Here is a 19,719-nt window from a genome sequence, read left to right as displayed (position 1 = left end):
CTATGCCATTGCCAGTCTACATTTTATGTCCTCTCTACTTCGAGCATCATTAATTAGTCATGCTCCCAAGTAGCGAAACTTATCTACTACTTTATGCGTCTCATTTCCTAATCTAATTCCCGCAGCATCACCCGATTTAATTGGACTACATTCCATTATCCTCGTTTTGATTTTGTGATTTTCATCTTATATCCTCTTTTGAAGCCACTGTCGATTTCATTTAACTGTTCTTCCATGTCATTTGCTGTCTCTGACAGAATTACAATGTTATCGCCAAAACTCAAGGTTTTTGTTTCTTCTCCGTGGATTTTAATTCCTACCCAAAATTTTCTTTTGTTTATATACTGCTTGCTCGATATACAGAACGAATAACGTCGGGGATAGGCTACTACCGTGTCTCACTCCCTTCCCAACCACAGCTTCTCTTTCATGCTCCTCGACTCTTATAACTGCCATCTGCTTTTTGTACAAATTGTAAATAGTCATTCGCTCCCTGTATTGAAAGAGAGTATTGCAGTTAACACTGTAAAAAGCTTACTCTAAGTTTACAAATGTTAGAAACGTAGGTTTGCCATTCTTTAATCCGTCTCCTAAGATTAGTCGTAGGGTCAGTATTGGCAAACGTGTTCCAAAATTTTTCTGCGGAATCCAAATTAATCATCCCCAAGATCGGCTTCTACAAGTTTTCCATTCGTCTGCGAGGAATACGAGTCAGTATTTCGGAGCCGTGACTTATTAAACTGATAGTTCATACTTTTCACACCTGTCAACACCTGTCAGTTCCTGGACTGGAATTCTTATATTCTTCATAAAGTCTGAGAGTCTTTCGCCTGTCTCATACATCTTGCTCACCAGATAGTCGAGTTTTGTCAGGGTTGCCTAACCCAAGGCTATCAGTAGTTCTATTAGAATGTTGTCTACTCCCGGGGCCTTGTTTTGACTTAGGTCTTTCAGTGCTCTGTCAAATTCTTCACTCAGTAACATATCTCCCGTTTCATTTTCACCTACGTGTTCCTCCATTCTCATAACATTGCCATCGAATGCGTCACTCTTGTACAGACCCTCTATATATTCCTTCCACCTTTCTGTTTCCCTTCTTTTCTTAGAACTGGTTTTCCATTTGATCTCTTGATATTCATACAAGTGGTTCTCTTTTCTCGAAAGGTCTCTTTTATTTTTCCGTAGGCAGTATCTACCTTACCCTTAGTGACATATGCCTCTATAACCTTACATCAGTCCTCATATGTGAAAACTATGGGGCGGGGCAAGAAGAATAACTAATGAGGTTGCACGAAGTAGGTACGTAGAACAGTCAAACATAGGTGACAGACCAAACGACGTGGCGCAGTGGCTAGCACACTGGACTCGCACTTGGGAGGACGACGGTTCAAACCCGCATTCAGCCATCAAGATTTAGGCTTTCCGTGATTTACCTAAAGCGCTTCAGGCAGATGCCGGCGTGGTTCCTTTGAAACGGCACGGCCGGTTTCATTATCCATCCTTCTGTAATCCGAGCTTGTGCTCCGTCTCCAACGATCACGATGCCGAAGGGGAGTTAAACGCTTTACTCCTCCACAGCAAATTCAAAGAAATACAAATAAATTAAAGTAGTTTGTTAACTAAGTAAACATGATGCACAATTAAAAGAAAGCATCTAGCTACTGATGAGTCTGTGTTACTCAAAATTAGCTTACAGATACGTAGTTATTTTCTGGGGAGACAAATAAGTTTGCTTAAAGCGAATCAAAAAGTCTTCAATAACGACCGAAGCTAAACAGTATCTCAGCAGACGTCTTCTCTCAGAGCCGTATGAAAGTTTCGCCGTTTATTGAGGTTGCACTTAAATATTCTTGTTGGTGACGCCGATACCAAAAAAAGAAAAAGGAAAACTAAATATTCAGTTTCGTGCTGAAATATTCTTTTACCGCGGAAAAATAAATCAGTTTATTACCAGAATGATAAGTGCATTATCATAGTTGTGGTTGAAAAGTACCTGAAATCTGTGAAACTCAGCGTCGCATGGAAGCCTGATGCAGTCATGGTCTGCATCGCCGCCGATATAATGGGCTGGGCAATTTACCACAGATGTCATTAGTTGATGAGGGTTTTCACAACTATAAAACTATAAATGTTACACTGTGTAGGGTAAATGTGTTACAGAATTTCTTAAATGTTTATTGGTAAATGAACCACTAGGAACAAAGTTAATCCTTTCATTCGTCTTGAATATTAATGATTTCAATTGTATCCCGCATAATATGAATTCGTAGTTTCAACCTGCGATATTAAGTGGTGTATCAGTCCCATATGTGTACCATAAATCATGAAATTTCTCATTAGCGAAGTGAGTTACTTTTATCTGCACTTGAATATAACAACCAATAATCTGGGTAGGACAAGACGACAAGCAAGTGTCCAGCATGCACGGTTGGGAGATTTTACAAGTTCATGTCTGTCCTTGCATTTCGGTTTTGTCTCGAACTGATCTCACGTTATCACTAGCTTCATTAAAATCAAAGTTCATTCGGTTTGAATCGAGAATTAATGTAATTTGATTTATAAGGATAAACGTCAATATTTAAAAAGGATAACATTACAATGAAATGAAAAGAAGAATAAATTCTAACACCAAACCTCTGTTTCCATTTTAAATCAATATTCAGTTTCTTGCACGTAAATAGAATGATGTAGAACAAGATTTCCTTCCTCGCAAGCTATCGACAGGAGAGCTCGGCCGATATTCATGTATGTCAGCACCTGCCTTCCATATTTGCACATCATTTGCAAGCATGAATACGAGAAGGCATTGTTGCTGCACTGAAATGAAGGCATGCGTTATTCATGGGAGGGTACTTTAAATAATTGTATTTATGTAGCATTAGTCAAAGCGCGTGTCAGCTACTGCTACTTGTCTGGCGAGACAAGTTCCTTCTTCGGGCGACGTGCTGAATACCACTGCGTATAAATTGACGCTATAATCGTAAGAGAAGTATGAATCGTTCAATCAAGGGGAAACAAATTTTAACCATAGTATGAAAGGTCAGACCAAGCGAACCACTGATTCCGCATTTGCTTCGGCATACTAGGCGGATGCTAATCGAAAGCAACTACTGCGAAAGGGTTTAATTCGTCATGAGGGTTTTGGTTCAGATCAGGAGGATTTTTTAGAACACGCTGAAATACGAAAACATCTTTTGTACATATTAAGCCTGTAACTCAACAGTTTACGAGAAATTTAATACGTTTTTATTTCAGTTGACTTTTGGAAAATTTGTGGTAAATCCTATAGGACCAAACTGCTAAGATCATCGATCCCTAGACTTATACACTAGTTAATCTAACATAAACTAACTTACACTAAGGACAGCACACACACCCATGCCCGAGGGAGGACTCGAACCTGCGACGAGGGGAGCCATGCGAACAGCGGCAAGAAGTCTCTGACAACGCGGCTACCGCACGTAGCTCCAGTCGAGTTGAAACCATGATCGAGGGGTAGCGTCTTTGACAAGTAATCAAAATGCCCTCGCTGCCGGGTTAGAACCCTGCCACCGCTCAGATTTTGATTAAAAATCATCAGCTTTGATGGTCGAAGATTTCCAGCATAAGAAGTGCCTCTCATTCTGCCAACGGTGCTGTCAAAGAGGACGGAGGAGCATACAGAAGTTCAGAGTACTCTCTTGCCCTTGAAAAGGGAAACAGCCCATCAAAGTGGAAGAATCAGCAATTATCAACGGCATGAGAATATAGAAAGCAATGGAAACCAATTCATTATTTACACATAATACGTATCCACGTGACATGTGGCGTGTAATTCAAACAGTATTAGGATGGTTTCTCTGATGGCAAAATCTTTAGGACTAGTCCCACATTCTGATCTCCAGGAGGCGACTACCAAAAGGGAGATGGTCACGAGAAAGAGACTGAATAACCAACAAAAGCATAACGTTCTACAAATCGAGGAGTTAAATGTTAGAAGAATGAACCTTGTTGGGAAGTTAGAAAATCTTAGAAGCGAAATGCTAAGGCTCAATCTTGATATAGGGGGTCAGTGAATTGAAATTGAAAGAAACAGATTTGTGGTCAAGTAACTTAGAATAATATCAACAGCAGCAGTAGAAGGTATAACGGCACAGGAGCCGTTATGAACAGGAAAGTGGGGCAGAGAATATGTTACTGTCAACAGTTCAGTGATAGGGTTATTCTCACCAGAATCGACAGCAAACCAACAGCGACGACGATAGTTCAGGTATAGATGCAGACGTCACAAGCTGAAGATGAAATGAGAGACATAAAGGGAGATAAAACTCTAAAAGTAATGGATGATTGGAATTCGGTTGTAGGGGAAGGAGTAGAAGAATAGGTTACAGGTGGATATGGGATTGGGATAAGGAATGAGAAAGACTAACTGAGTTCCACAATAAATATCAGCTAGTAACAGCGAATACTTAGTTCAAGAATCACAAGAGGAGATAGTATACTTGGAAAAGGCCGGGAGATATTTGAGAATTTCAATTAGATTATATCATGTTCCGGCAGAGATTGAAAAATCAGATAATAGATTTTAAGGGGTATTGAGGAGCAAATATAGAGTTAGATCATAATTTAATAGCTATGAACAGTAAGCTGAAGCATAAGAGACTAGACAGGAAGAATCAATAGGCAAGGAAATGGGATACGGAAGTACCAACCGATGAATAGATACGCTTGAAGTTCTCTAATTCTGATGACACTGCTCAATAGCCATTTCAGTTGGAGCGGAATGGGCGTTTCTGAAAAGGGCGGTCACAGAAGATGGAAAGAAAAACAGAGGTACAAAGCGAAAGAACAATGGGAACTGCGAAAGAACAATGGGTAACAGAAGAAGTACTTCACCTGAACAATGAAAGGGTGAAGTACAAAAACGTTCGGGGTAATTTAGGGATACAGTTCGCTTAGAAATCAAATAAATAGTAGGTAAAGGAAAGCTTATACGAAATGGCTGCATGAAAATATCAAGAAATTGAGAAGAGCTGATTGTGGGACGAGCTGACTCAGTATATAGGGAAGTAAAACCAACCGTGGTTGAAATGAAAAGCATGCGTGGTAACATTATGAGTGGAATGGTAATTACACTGTTAAGTGCAGGGGAGACAGCGGAGAGATGGAAAGAGTTCACTGAAAATCTGTATGAAGCGGAAGATTTTTTTAATGATGTGATGGAAGAAGAAACAGTAGTCGATTTAGAAGAGATAATGAAGTCAGTATTTGAATCAGAATTTAAAAGAGCTTCGGAATACTTAAGATCAGATCAGGCAGAAGGGATAGATGACATTCCCTCCGAGTTTCTGAAATCATTGAAGGAAATGCCAACAAAAAGACTACTCACATTGGTATGTCGAATATGTGAGTCGGCTATATACATCCTGACTTTCGGAAAAATATCATCCACACAATTCGAAGACTGCAAGAGCTGACAAGGGCGAGAATTACCGCACAATCAGGTTGACAGCTCATGCATCCAAGTTACTGACTAGAATAATATACATAAGAATCGAAAAAACATTGAGGATGTGTTAGATGACGATCGGTTTGGCTTTACGAAAGGTACAGGAACCAGAGGGGCTATTCGGACGTCATTTATTATTTATTTATCGTATGGCAATACACACACTTAATAAAGGAACAAACAAATCACTAATATAACAAACGTTAATAATTGCAAGAAAACATAGCTATTACAAACAAACAAAGTCTATTAATATAATTTAACGACTCTAGAGTTACGAGCAGGAAGCCGTAGGTCTCCCGTTATAGGCTCTTCTGGAACACTCTTCAACAAGGTTGCTGATGTTCTGATTTTCCCTGCAGTCACCCCATCTGACGTTGCAGCTGATAATGGAAGCGTGACTGATGAAAAATCAAAACATCATCATAGGATCTCTCGATCTGGAAGAAGCGTTCGACAATGTTAAATGGTGCAAGACGTTCGAAATTCTGTGAAAAATAGAGGTAAGCTATAGAAATAGACGGGTAGTATACAGCATGTACAAGAAGTCAGGAGGAAACAATAAGATAGGAAGACCAAGAATAAAGTACTCGGATAAAAAAGGGTGTAAGACAGGGATATAGTCTTTTGCCCCAACTTTTCAATCTATATATCGAAGGAGAAATGATGGAAATAGAAAAAAATCACGAGAGGAATAAGAATTCAGAGTGAAATGATATCAATGATAAGATTTGCTGATGACATTGCAATCGTCAGCGAAAGTGAAGAAGAATTACAGGATTTTCTGAATGGAATGAACAGTCTACTGAGTACCCAACATGGGCTGAAAGTAAATCGAAGAAAGACGAAAGTAATGAGGAATATCAGAAATGAGATCAGGGAGAAATTTATCACTAGGATTGATGATCACGACGTAGATGAAGTTAAAGAATTCTGTTACATTGCCAGCAAAGTAGCTCATAACGGAAAGAGCAAAGATGACATCAAAAGCACACTAGCACCGGGAATAAACGCATTCCTGATCGAGAGAAGTCTACTTATATCAAACATAGGTATTAATTTGAGGAAAATATTTCTGAGAATGTGCATTTTGAGCACAGAATTGTGTGGCAATGAAACATGGGCCGTGGAAAAACCGGAACAGAAGGCAATTGAAGCATTTTAGATGTGGTGCTACGGGCGAACATTGTAAATTAGGTCTACTAATAAGGTAGGGAATGTGGAGATTCTGCAAGGAATCGGAGAGGACAGGAGTGTATGGAAAACACTGACAGAAAGGAAACAGATGATGGTAAGACATCTGTTAAGACGTCAGGGAATAACTTCCGGGTACTAGAGTTAGCTGCAGAGGGTAAAATCTGTAGAGAAAGACAGATATTCGAATACATCCGGCAAATAATTGAGAGAGTAGGTTGCAATTGGTTCTATGAGATTTAGAGGATGGCACATGAGAGGAATTCGTGGCTTGCCGCATGAAATAAATCAAAAGATACCCTGCGTTCTGGATATTTTTTAAATCATTCAGAAGTTTGTTGACTCAAGATTTGCTTGATGCTTGAGGATAAGATCCCTTGCCGAGTGGCAAGTTGACCAAAATGAGTCCAGATCACTTCAACGTTGGTGTGTTACGTTCGCATCGAAATTTTTGCAATATTCTTTCGTTTTTGGTCAGCGAATGAACCGTGAAAATTAAATATTGTCGTATAAATTCCTATAAAATGTATTGTCAGCAATGAAGAAAGTGGTTGAATTTCATAAATGGTTCTGAGCGCTATGGGACTTAACATCTGAGGTCATCAGTCCACTAGAACGTAGAACTACTTAAACCTAACTAACCTAAGGACATCACATACATCCATGCTCGAGGCAGGATTCGAACCTGCGACCGTAGCGGTCACGCAGTTCCCGACTGAAGCGCCTAGAACCGCACAGCCGGCAGTGGTGAATTTTCGTGTCTACAATTATTACGATGTGTATGTATTTGGTGTGCTTTGCACATTATTGTTTTCGAAGTTGTATTTTGGCAGTCCCACTACTTTACAGGACGGTATGATACTGCAGAAAGTAACCACCAAGAGATATCTCATCATGTACTTTCCATCACATACTGGGCTAAAATGCGTATGTGCAAGGAAATTGATTACATTCCGGATGCATGGTGCTCCTATGATGAATATCATCGGAGGCAATGTAAGATCTTTCCGTGGAAGGCAGAGAGGGAAAGGCAGAGATTGTAACAATTATTCCTTCACACTTCTGATTCCTGTTTGATCTCTACTATCACTAAAAATATTATATTGCATTTTGTAAGAGGATAATGTAGCAAAAGTACAAAAATCCCTCATTCTCGTACAAGAACTGAACACAGATCATTAAAGTTCGTAGGCATGTACACTGATCCCTTTTATTCTTTGTTGGTAATACAATTTATTTTGTTTATAAAAATAATAAGTAAATTCAGTGAAAGCTCTAATTTGTTTCGAAAAAGTGTAGAAGTATTATAAACACGGTGGGTAACGTCTTTCCTGTTCAAGTGCGATATGTACATGGCGCTTATAATTAAACTCTCTCAACATTGAGAGGGCCTCCACGAGAAACAAGTGAACATAGGATAACGAAACTTCAAAGAAACAGTTGCTACGACATGATAAAGAGAAATAACGAATAAATCACTGAAAGGATTTCCACATGACAGGGTAACCCTTGAGAATTGAGTACCATGTTCAAGTTCCAGGTTCAAACGTTGCTCAATGTGACGACCATGTGAGTTGATAGGTAAGGGGAATTTTATACAGATACCATTCCACAATTGTTCGCAGCACTTTTCTAGCTCTGAGCAATGGAATATTCAGCTGTCATGACAGAGTTCGTACAATGCTTGAACATCTCACATTGCGTGCAGTATTATGAGCCATGGCAACAGTGACCTTTGCGGTGTAATTAGCCGTTGGCCTCTCCCAGGGGAAATTCCCTATTCCCCAGTTAATTTGAATTCCCGTATCGTGTACCTCAGCCCCGATGCGGAAAAAGGACCTCTTTTTTGTTTCTTTTGTGCTTCTATACTCGCGAAGAGTAGCAGCACTATTGTCTTCATGAAACAGCTTTACGAGTAAGGCCCTGCTCACTTTGTCCAGAACCATGTTGACTCTCCGTGAGACTGATGCTTGGGTTTTGACCTCACGTCGCCGTTCCAGTACCGTCACCTAACTGTAAGTCATGACACTAACACCACTTCCTTCGCAAATCCTGTAGCGCACAGTCTGAACATCATTCCCATAATGTTGTATACCCATAGATTACTCGTTTTGCAGCCCACATGGCTCAAATAGCGAAAGCTTAATTATAGCTGCACTGTATGTACAGCGGTTAGAAATCGGCCAACAGTGAGGATGTAAGTGGGATGAAATGAACGTTTGTTAACTATATCGAACACGCTGACAACGTAAACGACAGTGAAAAACTCGAATTAGCCCTCATTTCCAAGTTAAAGTGGAGTGCATGTAATTATGATTGTATTTCATTAGCATTCTCTGTCAATACATTTCCATATAGGCTTAAAAATCCCCCTGACGGTAGATTTCAGCTAACAATAACTTGTGTATTTTGTCGCTATTTTCAGCCGGAGATCGTAACAAGAAGGGTAAGGGGAAGAGGAAGTGGGGTGCTGAGCATGTTACACTTAAGCGTAATTTCAGTGTGTTACAAGCTGTGTTCTGTTCGGGTGCCGGAAGAATGTGTTAATGAAGTGTAGTTAGTGTGGGGTCATTATTGTAATTTCTGTGATTCAATATGTCTCGCAAATGCGTGAACAGTGCTGACAATTTTTGACACATTTGCGAACAGGCTATATTGAAATAGCAAAGAAGGCCACTAACGACATGTTTTTTCTTTTTGAATAATCATTTTTTTAATGTTGTAGAGAAAAAAGGATCTAAATGTTCATTAGAAGAAGCAAGGCTGTTAATGGAAGTGCCCTTACCCACACAATTTGATACAACTGAAATTCCACCCACCTCTCCTTCTGAAATTAGGAAGATAACAAACTCTCTCAAGAATAAAAGCTCACATGGAATTGATGGCATTTCCAGCAGGAGAATAAAGACTCGCAGTCAGTGGATAATTATACGGGCTTTAAGAAAAAAGTATGGCCATTCTTTCTTGAAACATTCCTAAAATGTAGAGCAAGAAAGTATGTTATATGGATCCTTGTTTCTATGTTAGAACTCACTTTCTACACAAGATACGGATACAGCAGCTGCTCATATAACGTCGTCCAGACATTCATGTGGTCAAGATTAATTGTCTGAGCTGACTGACTTACGTTGACACTAGAGCTGTCGCCAACTGCACGGAAGAAGTGCCTCTTCCAATGGAGGTCTCCCCAAACGCGGGTAGTTGGCTTAAGCGCCACATTCCCGTTATGACATGTCGGATCACCGTCGTCCTGGAAATCTCTCCCCATACAAACGTTGACCGTCTGCCGACTCCGTACTTCGGTACATTTCCACCGAGCTGTGTCGGAAACGAAGTCCTTGATGTACACTAAACAGTTGACGCAACGTGCTTGAAGCTAGTAGAGAAATGAAGTTAGTCGCATGTCAAAATTATCTTCGTTCAACTGGAACAACAAAGACTAGTGCCGAACTATCTTACTGGACATCCTAACAAAACATAACCAGGAATATTATTTTGAACATTTGTTGTGCGTAAAAGTTTCATGTAAAGTTGGTACTCTCTGTATTTTCCTGAGGGTATGGACATACGTTTTCGTTGCACGCTGTACGTATTTCGTGATTTTATGAGGCTGCAAGACCATATAGTGATTTTTGAGTCTAACGTTTAAAAGCAACACAATACATAAAATAGATTATACGATTTTCTTTTCTTCAGCATGGATTGTATACGTAGGGTGCATACAGGCTAAACATAGAGGTTATATATTAATTGATAATCTACTGCATCTCAATGCTATCACTGTTACATTTAAGGAACCAGACAAACATCGAGGACAATCCTATAAATTACAATAACTGCAGGCAATAAAATCAGTTAAAGGGAACCTTTAGACTTGGGTTTTTAAAGCACTCGCGTCACTCTTCTGTCTGGAATGCACCGCCTTGACGCTATTCATAGTTCTTACAGACCTGCTGCACTCTGAGTTCATTAAGAGCAGGTTGATGCAAGACCTAAATGCGGTTCAAAGAGGGATTATGGGTGCCATGACACTCGACAGCCCCTAAATTTTTTAAAATATTTCAGAAGTGATAACAATTTCCTTCTGATTACCAAAAATATTTATTCGCTGTCGCGATTGGACCTCTCAAGTGACACTGTAACACCATAAATTGCTTAAGGACGAGTTGAATTGAATCAACAGATACTGTTCTCAATTTTTTTTAAAAATGGAATTGTAGCTCTTCCTTCTGGAAATACGACAGTTTGAAAGAAATGTCACGTTCTAAATAACGTAATATATAACACAGAAATTAAATAAAAATGCCTCCGACGATATAGATAGAACCTTTGTTAGTAGCGCCCAGTACATTAATAGAATTGTAGTTACGGGTTGTAGCACCTGGTGGACATAAAGTGAACACAATATGAGCAGATCACTAAATTTGATACAACTTTATTCATAATACATTCAGTGAATGCATGTTTATTCCACTGGTTTCATATAAACTTATTGTTTTAGTAAAGTACTACATTCTTCCACGTAAATAAAAATCAATTGCCGCATATATGCAAGAGCACCACATGACAGCGGCTTGATCAGTTTGGTTGTTTTTTTGTGTTTTTTACTGTCAGGGCAAGGTTTATATGAAAGAATATTTGAAAAATCCAACGGAAAACTCAGAGATTAACGTCAACTTTAGCATGTACAAAATATCTTCAGTTAAGAACTGTTCGACACATTTCGCTGATTTTTGTCTTTTTTTTTGTTCGTAAGCGTGAGGAAAATATTTATGTGAAATAAAATATGGGAAATCCTTCGGAAAAGTCGGAAATTAATATAAGTTGTTAAGGATCGCCACTTGAGAACTGCTGGACGAACTTGGTTGATTTTTTTTTTTTTTTTTTTTTGTTGTTGTATTCGTAAACGTGTATCAGAATGATATTTTTCGTATGAAAAAAAGATAAAAAATATTTTTTTATTTAAGTTTGACAGTTCTACTGCCACATATGTTCATGAACAATCTATATATAAAACTCTGAACTGTAAAACTGGAAACGCTGTGACCGAAAGTCTCGAAACATTTTTGAGCGATTTGCACGACACTCTGTTGAACGTTCAGAAATCTTATCAAAAGTATCCAGACACCCCCAAAAACATACGTTTTTCGTGTAAGGTGCGTTGCGCTGCCACCTATTGCCAGGTACTCCATATCAGCGACCTCAGTAGTCATTAACATCGTGAGAAAGCAGAATGGGGTCCTCCGCGGAACTCACGGATTTCGAATGTGGTCAGGTGATTGGGTGTCACTTGTGTCATACGTCTGTATGCGAGATTTCCACACACCTAAACATCACCAGGTACACTCTTTCAGATGTGACAGTGAAGTGGAACCGTGAAGGGGCATGTACAGCACAAAAGCGTACAGGCCGATCTTGTCTGATGACTGACAGAGACCGCCGACAAAAAAAATGGTTCAAATGGCTCTGAGCTCTATGGGACTCAACTGCTGTGGTCATTAGGCCCCTAGAACTTAGAACTACTTAAACCTAAATAACCTATGGACATCACACACATCCATGCCCGAGGCAGGATTCGAACCTGCGACCGTAGCGGTCTCACGGTTCCAGACTGCGCGCCTAGAACCGCGAGACCACCGCGGCCGGCAGACCGCCGACAGTTGAAGAGGGTCGTAATGTGTAATAGGCAAACATCTACCCAGACCATGACAAAGGAATTCCAGACTGCGTCAGGATCCATTGCAAGTACTGTGACAGTCATGCGGGAAGTGATAAAACTTTAATATCATCGTCGAGATGCTGCTCATAACGCACACATCACGCCGGTAAATACCAAACGACACCTCGCCTAGTGTAAGGAGCTTAATCATTGGACGATTGGATAGTGGAAAAACGTTGTGTAGACTGACGAATCACGGTACACAGCGTGCCGATCCGATGTCAGTGTTTGGGTATGGCAAATTCCCGGTGAACGTTGTCTGCCAGCGTGTGTAGTGCCAACAGTAAAATTCGGAGGCGGTGGTGTTACTGTGTGGTCCTGTTTTTCATGAAAGGAGCTTGCACCCCTTGTTGTTTTGCGTGGCACTATCACAGCACAGGCCTACATTGATGTTTTAAGCACCTTCTTGCTTCCCGCTGTTGATGCGCAACTCTGGGATGGCGATTGCATATTTCAATACGATCGAGAACCTGTTCATAATGCAGGGCCTTTGGTGGAGTAGTTACACGAAAATAACATCCCTGTAAAGGACTGGCCTGCACAGAATCCTGGCCTGAATCCTACGGAACATCTTTGGGATGTTTTGAAACCCCGACATGCCACACTGACCGACATCGAAACCTCTTTTCAGTGCAGCACTCCTTGAAGAATGGGCTGCCATTCCCCAAGAAACCTTCCAGCACCTGACTGAACGTATGCCTGCAAGAGTGGAAGCTGTCATCAAGGCTAAGGGCGGGCCAACACCATATTGAATTCCAGCATTACCGATGGAGGGCGCCACGAACTTGTAACCCATTTTCAGCCAGGTGTCCGGCTACTTCTCATCACATAGTGTACATGGGGTGAGGAGGAAATTCATGGAGAGAGGGCGGTGATGAGAAGATGGGCAGGGGCAGGGGGGAGTGGCAAGGAATGTATGTTGTACACTCAATTTTCATTCATATTTCACAATTACGAATCATTCTCGATGGAACATTTAAACGTGGAACAACTGCGATGGAACATGTAAATGTGGTTGGTACGGTGACACACCCTCTCAGAACTACAAAAATATAACTACACGATGTGTCACATCCCTTAACAGGTGGTACAGTAGCAGTTGTTGTAGCCTAATGATTGAGGCTATTTTGAAGGTTCTCATAAATCATGTGTATCTACTTCTGCGCCACCTCTCTCCAGTCAGAACAGTGTCTACGCGCTGACGAGTCAACGAGGCTTGAGACGAAATGAGCACAGTGAGGTGTCCACTGGCACGCTGTATCCACGTGAAAGCGCGGGTACTCACCCCTGTCCTGGGCGGACATTATGCTGGAGGAGAGCGTCTGGCGCAGCTTGCTGAGCGCCGTGCCAGACGCCTCTGCGTCCGCGCCGCCAGGGGGCGACTCCGCCGGGCCCACCATCTGCAACAGGGTTATCACCCAATTAAAGTAACTTATAAAGCAATGGGATGCTTAGCCCGACACCGTTTGGATATCAAAAGGGCTATTCTACTATGTGAGGCATTTAAATATTTTATGAGCACAAAACAAAATCTTTAAACAATAAAATATCACCAGCTGGGATGTTCTGCGACCTAACCATAATTTTCATAGAAGTAAAGTTTTTAATATAATAAATAGTTCACCACCTGCCTAATTAGTTCTTATTTGAGGAACACAGTGCTTAAAGTTACCCTAGGCCGTTCAAGTAGTACAAAGATGGACACCATAACATTTGTACGGGGAGAAATTAGGAGTCCCTCATGTTTCAATCATTGGGCCACTACTTTTCTTGCTTTATGTTGAACACCTAGCATTTTATTCGAATCAGGAGGCTAGTTAGTTCTATCTGCATGACATACAATCATTGTTGTGATGCCAATCAAAGAAAAATGAACACATAAAATATTAAATGACATTTTTGTGAATGTTAGTGGCTGATTTTGCACAAATTGGCTGGCTTCTACCTTTCAAGAAAGACAACTGGTCCAGGCCCGTAATGTGAAAAGTGGGCCGACCCTATTAATATAATACACAAACAAGAAGTGATAAACACTGTCAAAAGCGTATGTTCTTGGCGTACATATTGATGAAAACCTTTATTTTTACCAATGAATAACTGTCAACATTCGTGACATAGAAGTAAATACGTTAAAATATTTTGTATCTTATCATTTAGTGATATTTTGAAGCAAAATATTTTAGCCTAACTGTTCACTTAGGTAAAAAGTATTAACCCCACAAAGATCTAATTAGAATTATGTGTCTGTTCATACATCAAATTTGTTATCAGCAAACCATCTGAGTTCGATAATAACAGAAATATTCACAAATACAACAATAGTAAAAAAATTATGCGCTTTGTTTTTAATGAATCAAACTTTGTCACAGAAAAGGTTGAAATATGCAGCATTAAAACTCAGTGACAGGCTACCCAGTGAAATGAAATGTTAAACAGACAGACGAGATATTTTCAAATACAGGTTAACGAAATTTCTTATTAACGTCTTCTACACCTTAGATCACATAATATTTGTCTTCAGTATGATATATGCAACTAAGTAATTCACTTGGCTCTCGCAGACGTAGAATAATTTCCACATACTGCCTTGTACTCCACACAAGATCTTTAGTCTTAAAATAGCCTAAAAATGTAAGATGAATTTTAGTGAAAACTAGTCATATGAAAGAACTAAGTAAACTGTTTATTATTTCAAAAGTAACCACCACAACTGTTAGTACATTTACCACATTGTGAGACAACATAGTCAGTGCCTTCATGACAAAATACACTCCTGGAAATTGAAATAAGAACACCGTGAATTCATTGTCCCAGGAAGGGGAAACTTTATTGACACATTCCTGGGGTCAGATACATCACATGATAACACTGACAGAACCACAGGCACATAGACACAGGCAACAGAGCATGCACAATGTCGGCACTAGTACAGTGTATATCCACCTTTCGCAGCAATGCAGGCTGCTATTCTCCCATGGAGACGATCGTAGAGATGCTGGATGTAGTCCTGTGGAACGCCTTGCCATGCCATTTCCACCTGGCGCCTCAGTTGGACCAGCGTTCGTACTGGACGTGCAGACCGCGTGAGAAGACGCTTTATCCAGTCCCAGACATGCTCAATGGGGGACAGATCCGGAGAACTTGCTAGCCAGGGTAGTTGACTTACACCTTCTAGAGCACGTTGGGTGGCACGGGATACATGCGGACGTGCATTGTCCTGTTGGAACAGCAAGTTCCCTTGCCGGTCTAGGAATGGTAGAAAGATGGGTTCGATGACGGTTTGGATGTACCGTGCACTATTCAGTGTCCCCTCGACGATCACCAGAGGTGTACGGCCAGTGTAGGAGATCGCTCCCCACACCATGACGCCAGGTGTTGGCCCTGTGTGCCTCGGTCGTATGCAGTCCTGATTGTGGCGCTCACCTGCACGGCGCCAAACACGCATACGACCATCATTGGCACCAAGGCAGAAGCGACTCTCATCGCTGAAGACGACACGTCTCCATTCGTCCCTCCATTCACGCCTGTCGCCACACCACTGAAGGAGGGCGTGAGCGGAAGACGGCCTAACGGTGTGCGGGACCGTAGCCAAGCTTCATGGAGACGGTTACGAATGGTCCTCGCCGATACCCCAGGAGCAACAGTGTCCCTAATTTGCTGGGAAGTGGCGGTGCGGTTCCCTACGGCACTGTGTAGGATCCTACGGTCTTGGCGTGCATCCGTCCGTCGCTGAGGTCCGGTCCCAGGTCGACGGGCACGTGCACCTTCCGCCAACCACTGGCGACAACATCGATGTACTGTGGAGAACTCACGCCCCACGTGTTGAGCAATTCGGCGGTACGTCCACCCGGCCTCCCGCATGCCCACTATACGCACTCGCTCAAAGTCCGTCAACTGCACATACGCTTCACGTCCACGCTGTCGCGGCATGCTACCAGTGTTAAAGACTGCGATGGAGCTTCGTATGCCGCGGCAAACTGTCTGACACTGACGACGGCGGTGCACAAATGCTGCGCAGCTAGCGCCATTCGACGGCCAACACCGCGGTTCCTGGTGTGTCCGCTGTGCCGTGCGTGTGATCATTGCTTGTACAGCCCTCTCGCAGTGTCCGGAGTAAGTATGGTGGGTCTGACACACCGGTGTCAATGTGTTCTTTTTTCCATTTCCAGGAGTGTATCTGCAGCAGCCTATGGAACCATGACTCTATCCAGGCGTGAACCTCTTCGTCCGAAGGAAATTGTGGTCGGGCCCACATGTTGCCAGGTTGTTTCGAGAACACTGCAGATGTTCCGTTGGGAACCTCGTGCATATCCTTCATACAGGTCGATCTCTAACCTAACGATTTCCATATTTTTTTCAAAGCCTAAAGAAAGATGTTCGTATCCTTCGGTTTGCTGCGGACGCAGAAGTGCACGCCTAGGTACAATCATGCTTCTGTAGGCAATAGCAAACACTTTTCCATCGAAGCACTGACCACCTTGTCTTTCAGTGGGCTGTATTGTTATAGCGATTACTTTTGAAATAATGAACAGTTTACCTAATCTATTACTATCTGTCTCGTTTTCATTTGACTGCCCCTTATGTACAAGAATCAACATTGGTTTGGCAACTTCCGAAATCGATGTCGCTGATTTTCTTCCAATTGTATTGACATATTGATACAATTTTACGTAGGAATACCTAATGTGGTGTAGGATCTGGTATTATATGCATAAATTACAACATGGGCAACTCCAGAAGATCGATGTGGCTTCCTGTGGATTCCACTATCTAGAAACCTGTGGCAGAAGACCGGTAGTGCGTCGACAATTGGTACTAGATTTGGCAGGTAAATGGTTCAAATGGCTCCGAGCACTATGGGACGTAACTGCTGTGGTCATCAGTCCCCTAGAACTTAGAACTACTTAAACCTAATTAACCTAAGGACATCACAAACACCCATGCCCGAGGCAGGTTTCGAACATGCGACCGCAGCGGTCGCGCGGTTCCCGACTGTAGCGCCTAGAACCGCTCTGTTTGACAAGTAAACCTGAACATAAACAAAAATAATGTATTATGAATAAATAGGAGGAAAAATTAGTTGTTATTCGATTGCATGATTGCTGAAAAATCACAGGAAACGTACCCATTCGTTATTCATTGGGAGTTTGTGTATGGTGTTATCCACGATGAAACGACTACATATAAGTAATCTTAAGGAACGTAGATGCCAGAGTTAGATGTACGTTCCTTACAAAGACATTCACAGGGGTTGTGCTTAATGGTGTACATCATTACTAAAATTTCAATGGCACCCGTTCCTAGAAGATCTAGTCATTTCCCTCTCCTTTTCACTGTTTAGTGTTCTGTCTAGATTGTTGTCGTCAAATTGAAATCCCCTCTGGTGCCAACCTCTTCATCTCAGAGCAACATTTTCCCTATACGTCCTCACATACCTCAGAGTAGCAATTGCACCTTACGTACTCAATTACCTGTCCTACGTCCCTGCGTGCTCATTAATGGTGTACATCAGTACAATTACACCTTACAATTATCTGTTCTCTTACAGTTTTTAACATGTGCAACGTCCTTTCGTACCATGGAAGGTATGTCCTGTCATCTGGTCCCTCCGTCTTGTCAGGTATGTCTAAATGTTCCATTCTTCACCTACTGTGTAGAGAACTACCTCATTACGTAGAAATTCACTAATTTTCAACATCTTTCTACACGACCTCATCTCAAATGATTCGAGTCCCTTCTTTTCTGATTTCCTCAGTGAGTTATTCATTACCGTACAGTGATGCGATCCTAAAGCACATTCTCAGAAATTTTTTTCTCAGATGACGCCTGATATTTGATACTGGCATAATGCTCTTGGCCAGGAATGGCCTCTTGTGTGTGCTAGTGTTATTCTTATGCTCTCGTTGCTTCGTCCGTCATTTGACAATAAGCGTCCAAGCTAGACAATTCCTTTACATCTTCTGCTACCTGGTTCCCAATTTCTGAGGCAAGTTCTTCTCTAACCTAATTGCTGCTACTTTTAATTATGTTCGTCTTTCGTCGATTTACTCTCAGTCTATATTCTGCACTCATTAAGGAGTTAATTCCATTTAACAGGTGCTGCCCTTTTTCTTCACTTTCGCTACTGATAGCAATGTCATCAGCCGATCTTATCGTTGATAGACTTTCACTCTAAATCTGAATCCTGCTCCTGAAAATATATTTTGTTTCCGCCATCGCTTCTTCAAAGTAGAGATTGTACAGTAGGTTAAAAAGGTTACGTTCCGGTCTTGCAATATTTTTTAATGAGAGCACTTCGTTTTATGTCTTACATTCCTATTATTTCTTTTAGGTACAGTATGTTAGTCATTCCCATAGCTTAAACAAATTTTTCTTAGACTGTTTGTAGTTTGACAATTTGTATGAACGCGTTCAGATTTCTCCTAAATCTTGCTTCTACTATCAAGCGTCACATTTGTGTTTGTACTGCCTCTTTCGTGACTTTACGTTTCTGAAAGCCCAGGTAATCGTCATTCAAGAGATCCTTTGTTATCTTTTTCATTCTTACGTGTATTATAATTATTACCAGCTGTTAAGCTGTTTTTGAGATATTTCTAACACTTACCTGTCCTTTAGGACTTCGGTATTTTGTGAATGATATTTTCCGAATGCCCGATGGTAAGTCTCAAGTCGCATAGATTCCACACACCAGTCTTGTTTGTATAAACTGAAGACAAAGTCTGCAAATGAATTCGTGCTCATATTGTTGTACTCTATTTTAGAGGTCCGTCTTCATTACATAAACGTTTTCATTTCACAATTACCGGATACGGCTATGCCACCTTTAGATCGTAAAATATTCTGGTGTAGGTATCAACGTCAATAATACGTGTAGGTGCATAGTAAGTACACTTACTAAGTATTTTAAGTCGTTTGGCTGCAATTCACGAACGAATTTAGAAATTACGATGGAATGTTGTCTATACCCCTCGTTTCATTTGTTTTCAAGTTTTGTTAAGATTTGATTCTCATACCTAACGCTATGTCTTCCATATCGACTCCCATTTCATCTCTCATCACCTGATAAAGCCTCCCGCTCACAGAGGACTTGAATGTGTTATTTTCCCTCTGTTTGCTCACTTTTCTGCGTTTAGCAGTCTTCAGAAGACCTTGCCTTCAATTTTGCACACGAATTATGTAACATCATCGTGTTAGCATATCCGAATTTATATGAGCCATTCTTCATTTTTGCAGACAGTTCGGAATACCGTTTAAGGGGCTCATCTTGGCCAGTGTATTGAAAATAATGGGAAAATAGAAAAGAAGACGATATGTTTTG

At 41.2% G+C, this 19,719-nt stretch overlaps 1 protein-coding gene across 1 annotated transcript in view; it reads right to left on the bottom strand.

The window, feature by feature from the left end:
• The window catches only part of LOC126355430 (uncharacterized), a 1,825,973-nt gene that overhangs the window by 1,073,665 nt on the left and 732,589 nt on the right, over positions 1-19,719 (bottom strand). Inside the window, exon 3 of the mRNA XM_050005738.1 lies at positions 13,687-13,801. Coding sequence (XP_049861695.1) covers positions 13,687-13,801 — 115 coding nt within the window. The remainder of the gene's footprint in view (positions 1-13,686; positions 13,802-19,719) is intronic.

This window comes from Schistocerca gregaria, chromosome 3 (assembly GCF_023897955.1).
Source record: "Schistocerca gregaria isolate iqSchGreg1 chromosome 3, iqSchGreg1.2, whole genome shotgun sequence".
NCBI classification, from domain to species: domain Eukaryota; kingdom Metazoa; phylum Arthropoda; class Insecta; order Orthoptera; family Acrididae; genus Schistocerca; species Schistocerca gregaria.
Note: the sequence above shows the minus strand (reverse complement) of the source record. Positions and strands in the feature narration are given on the sequence as shown.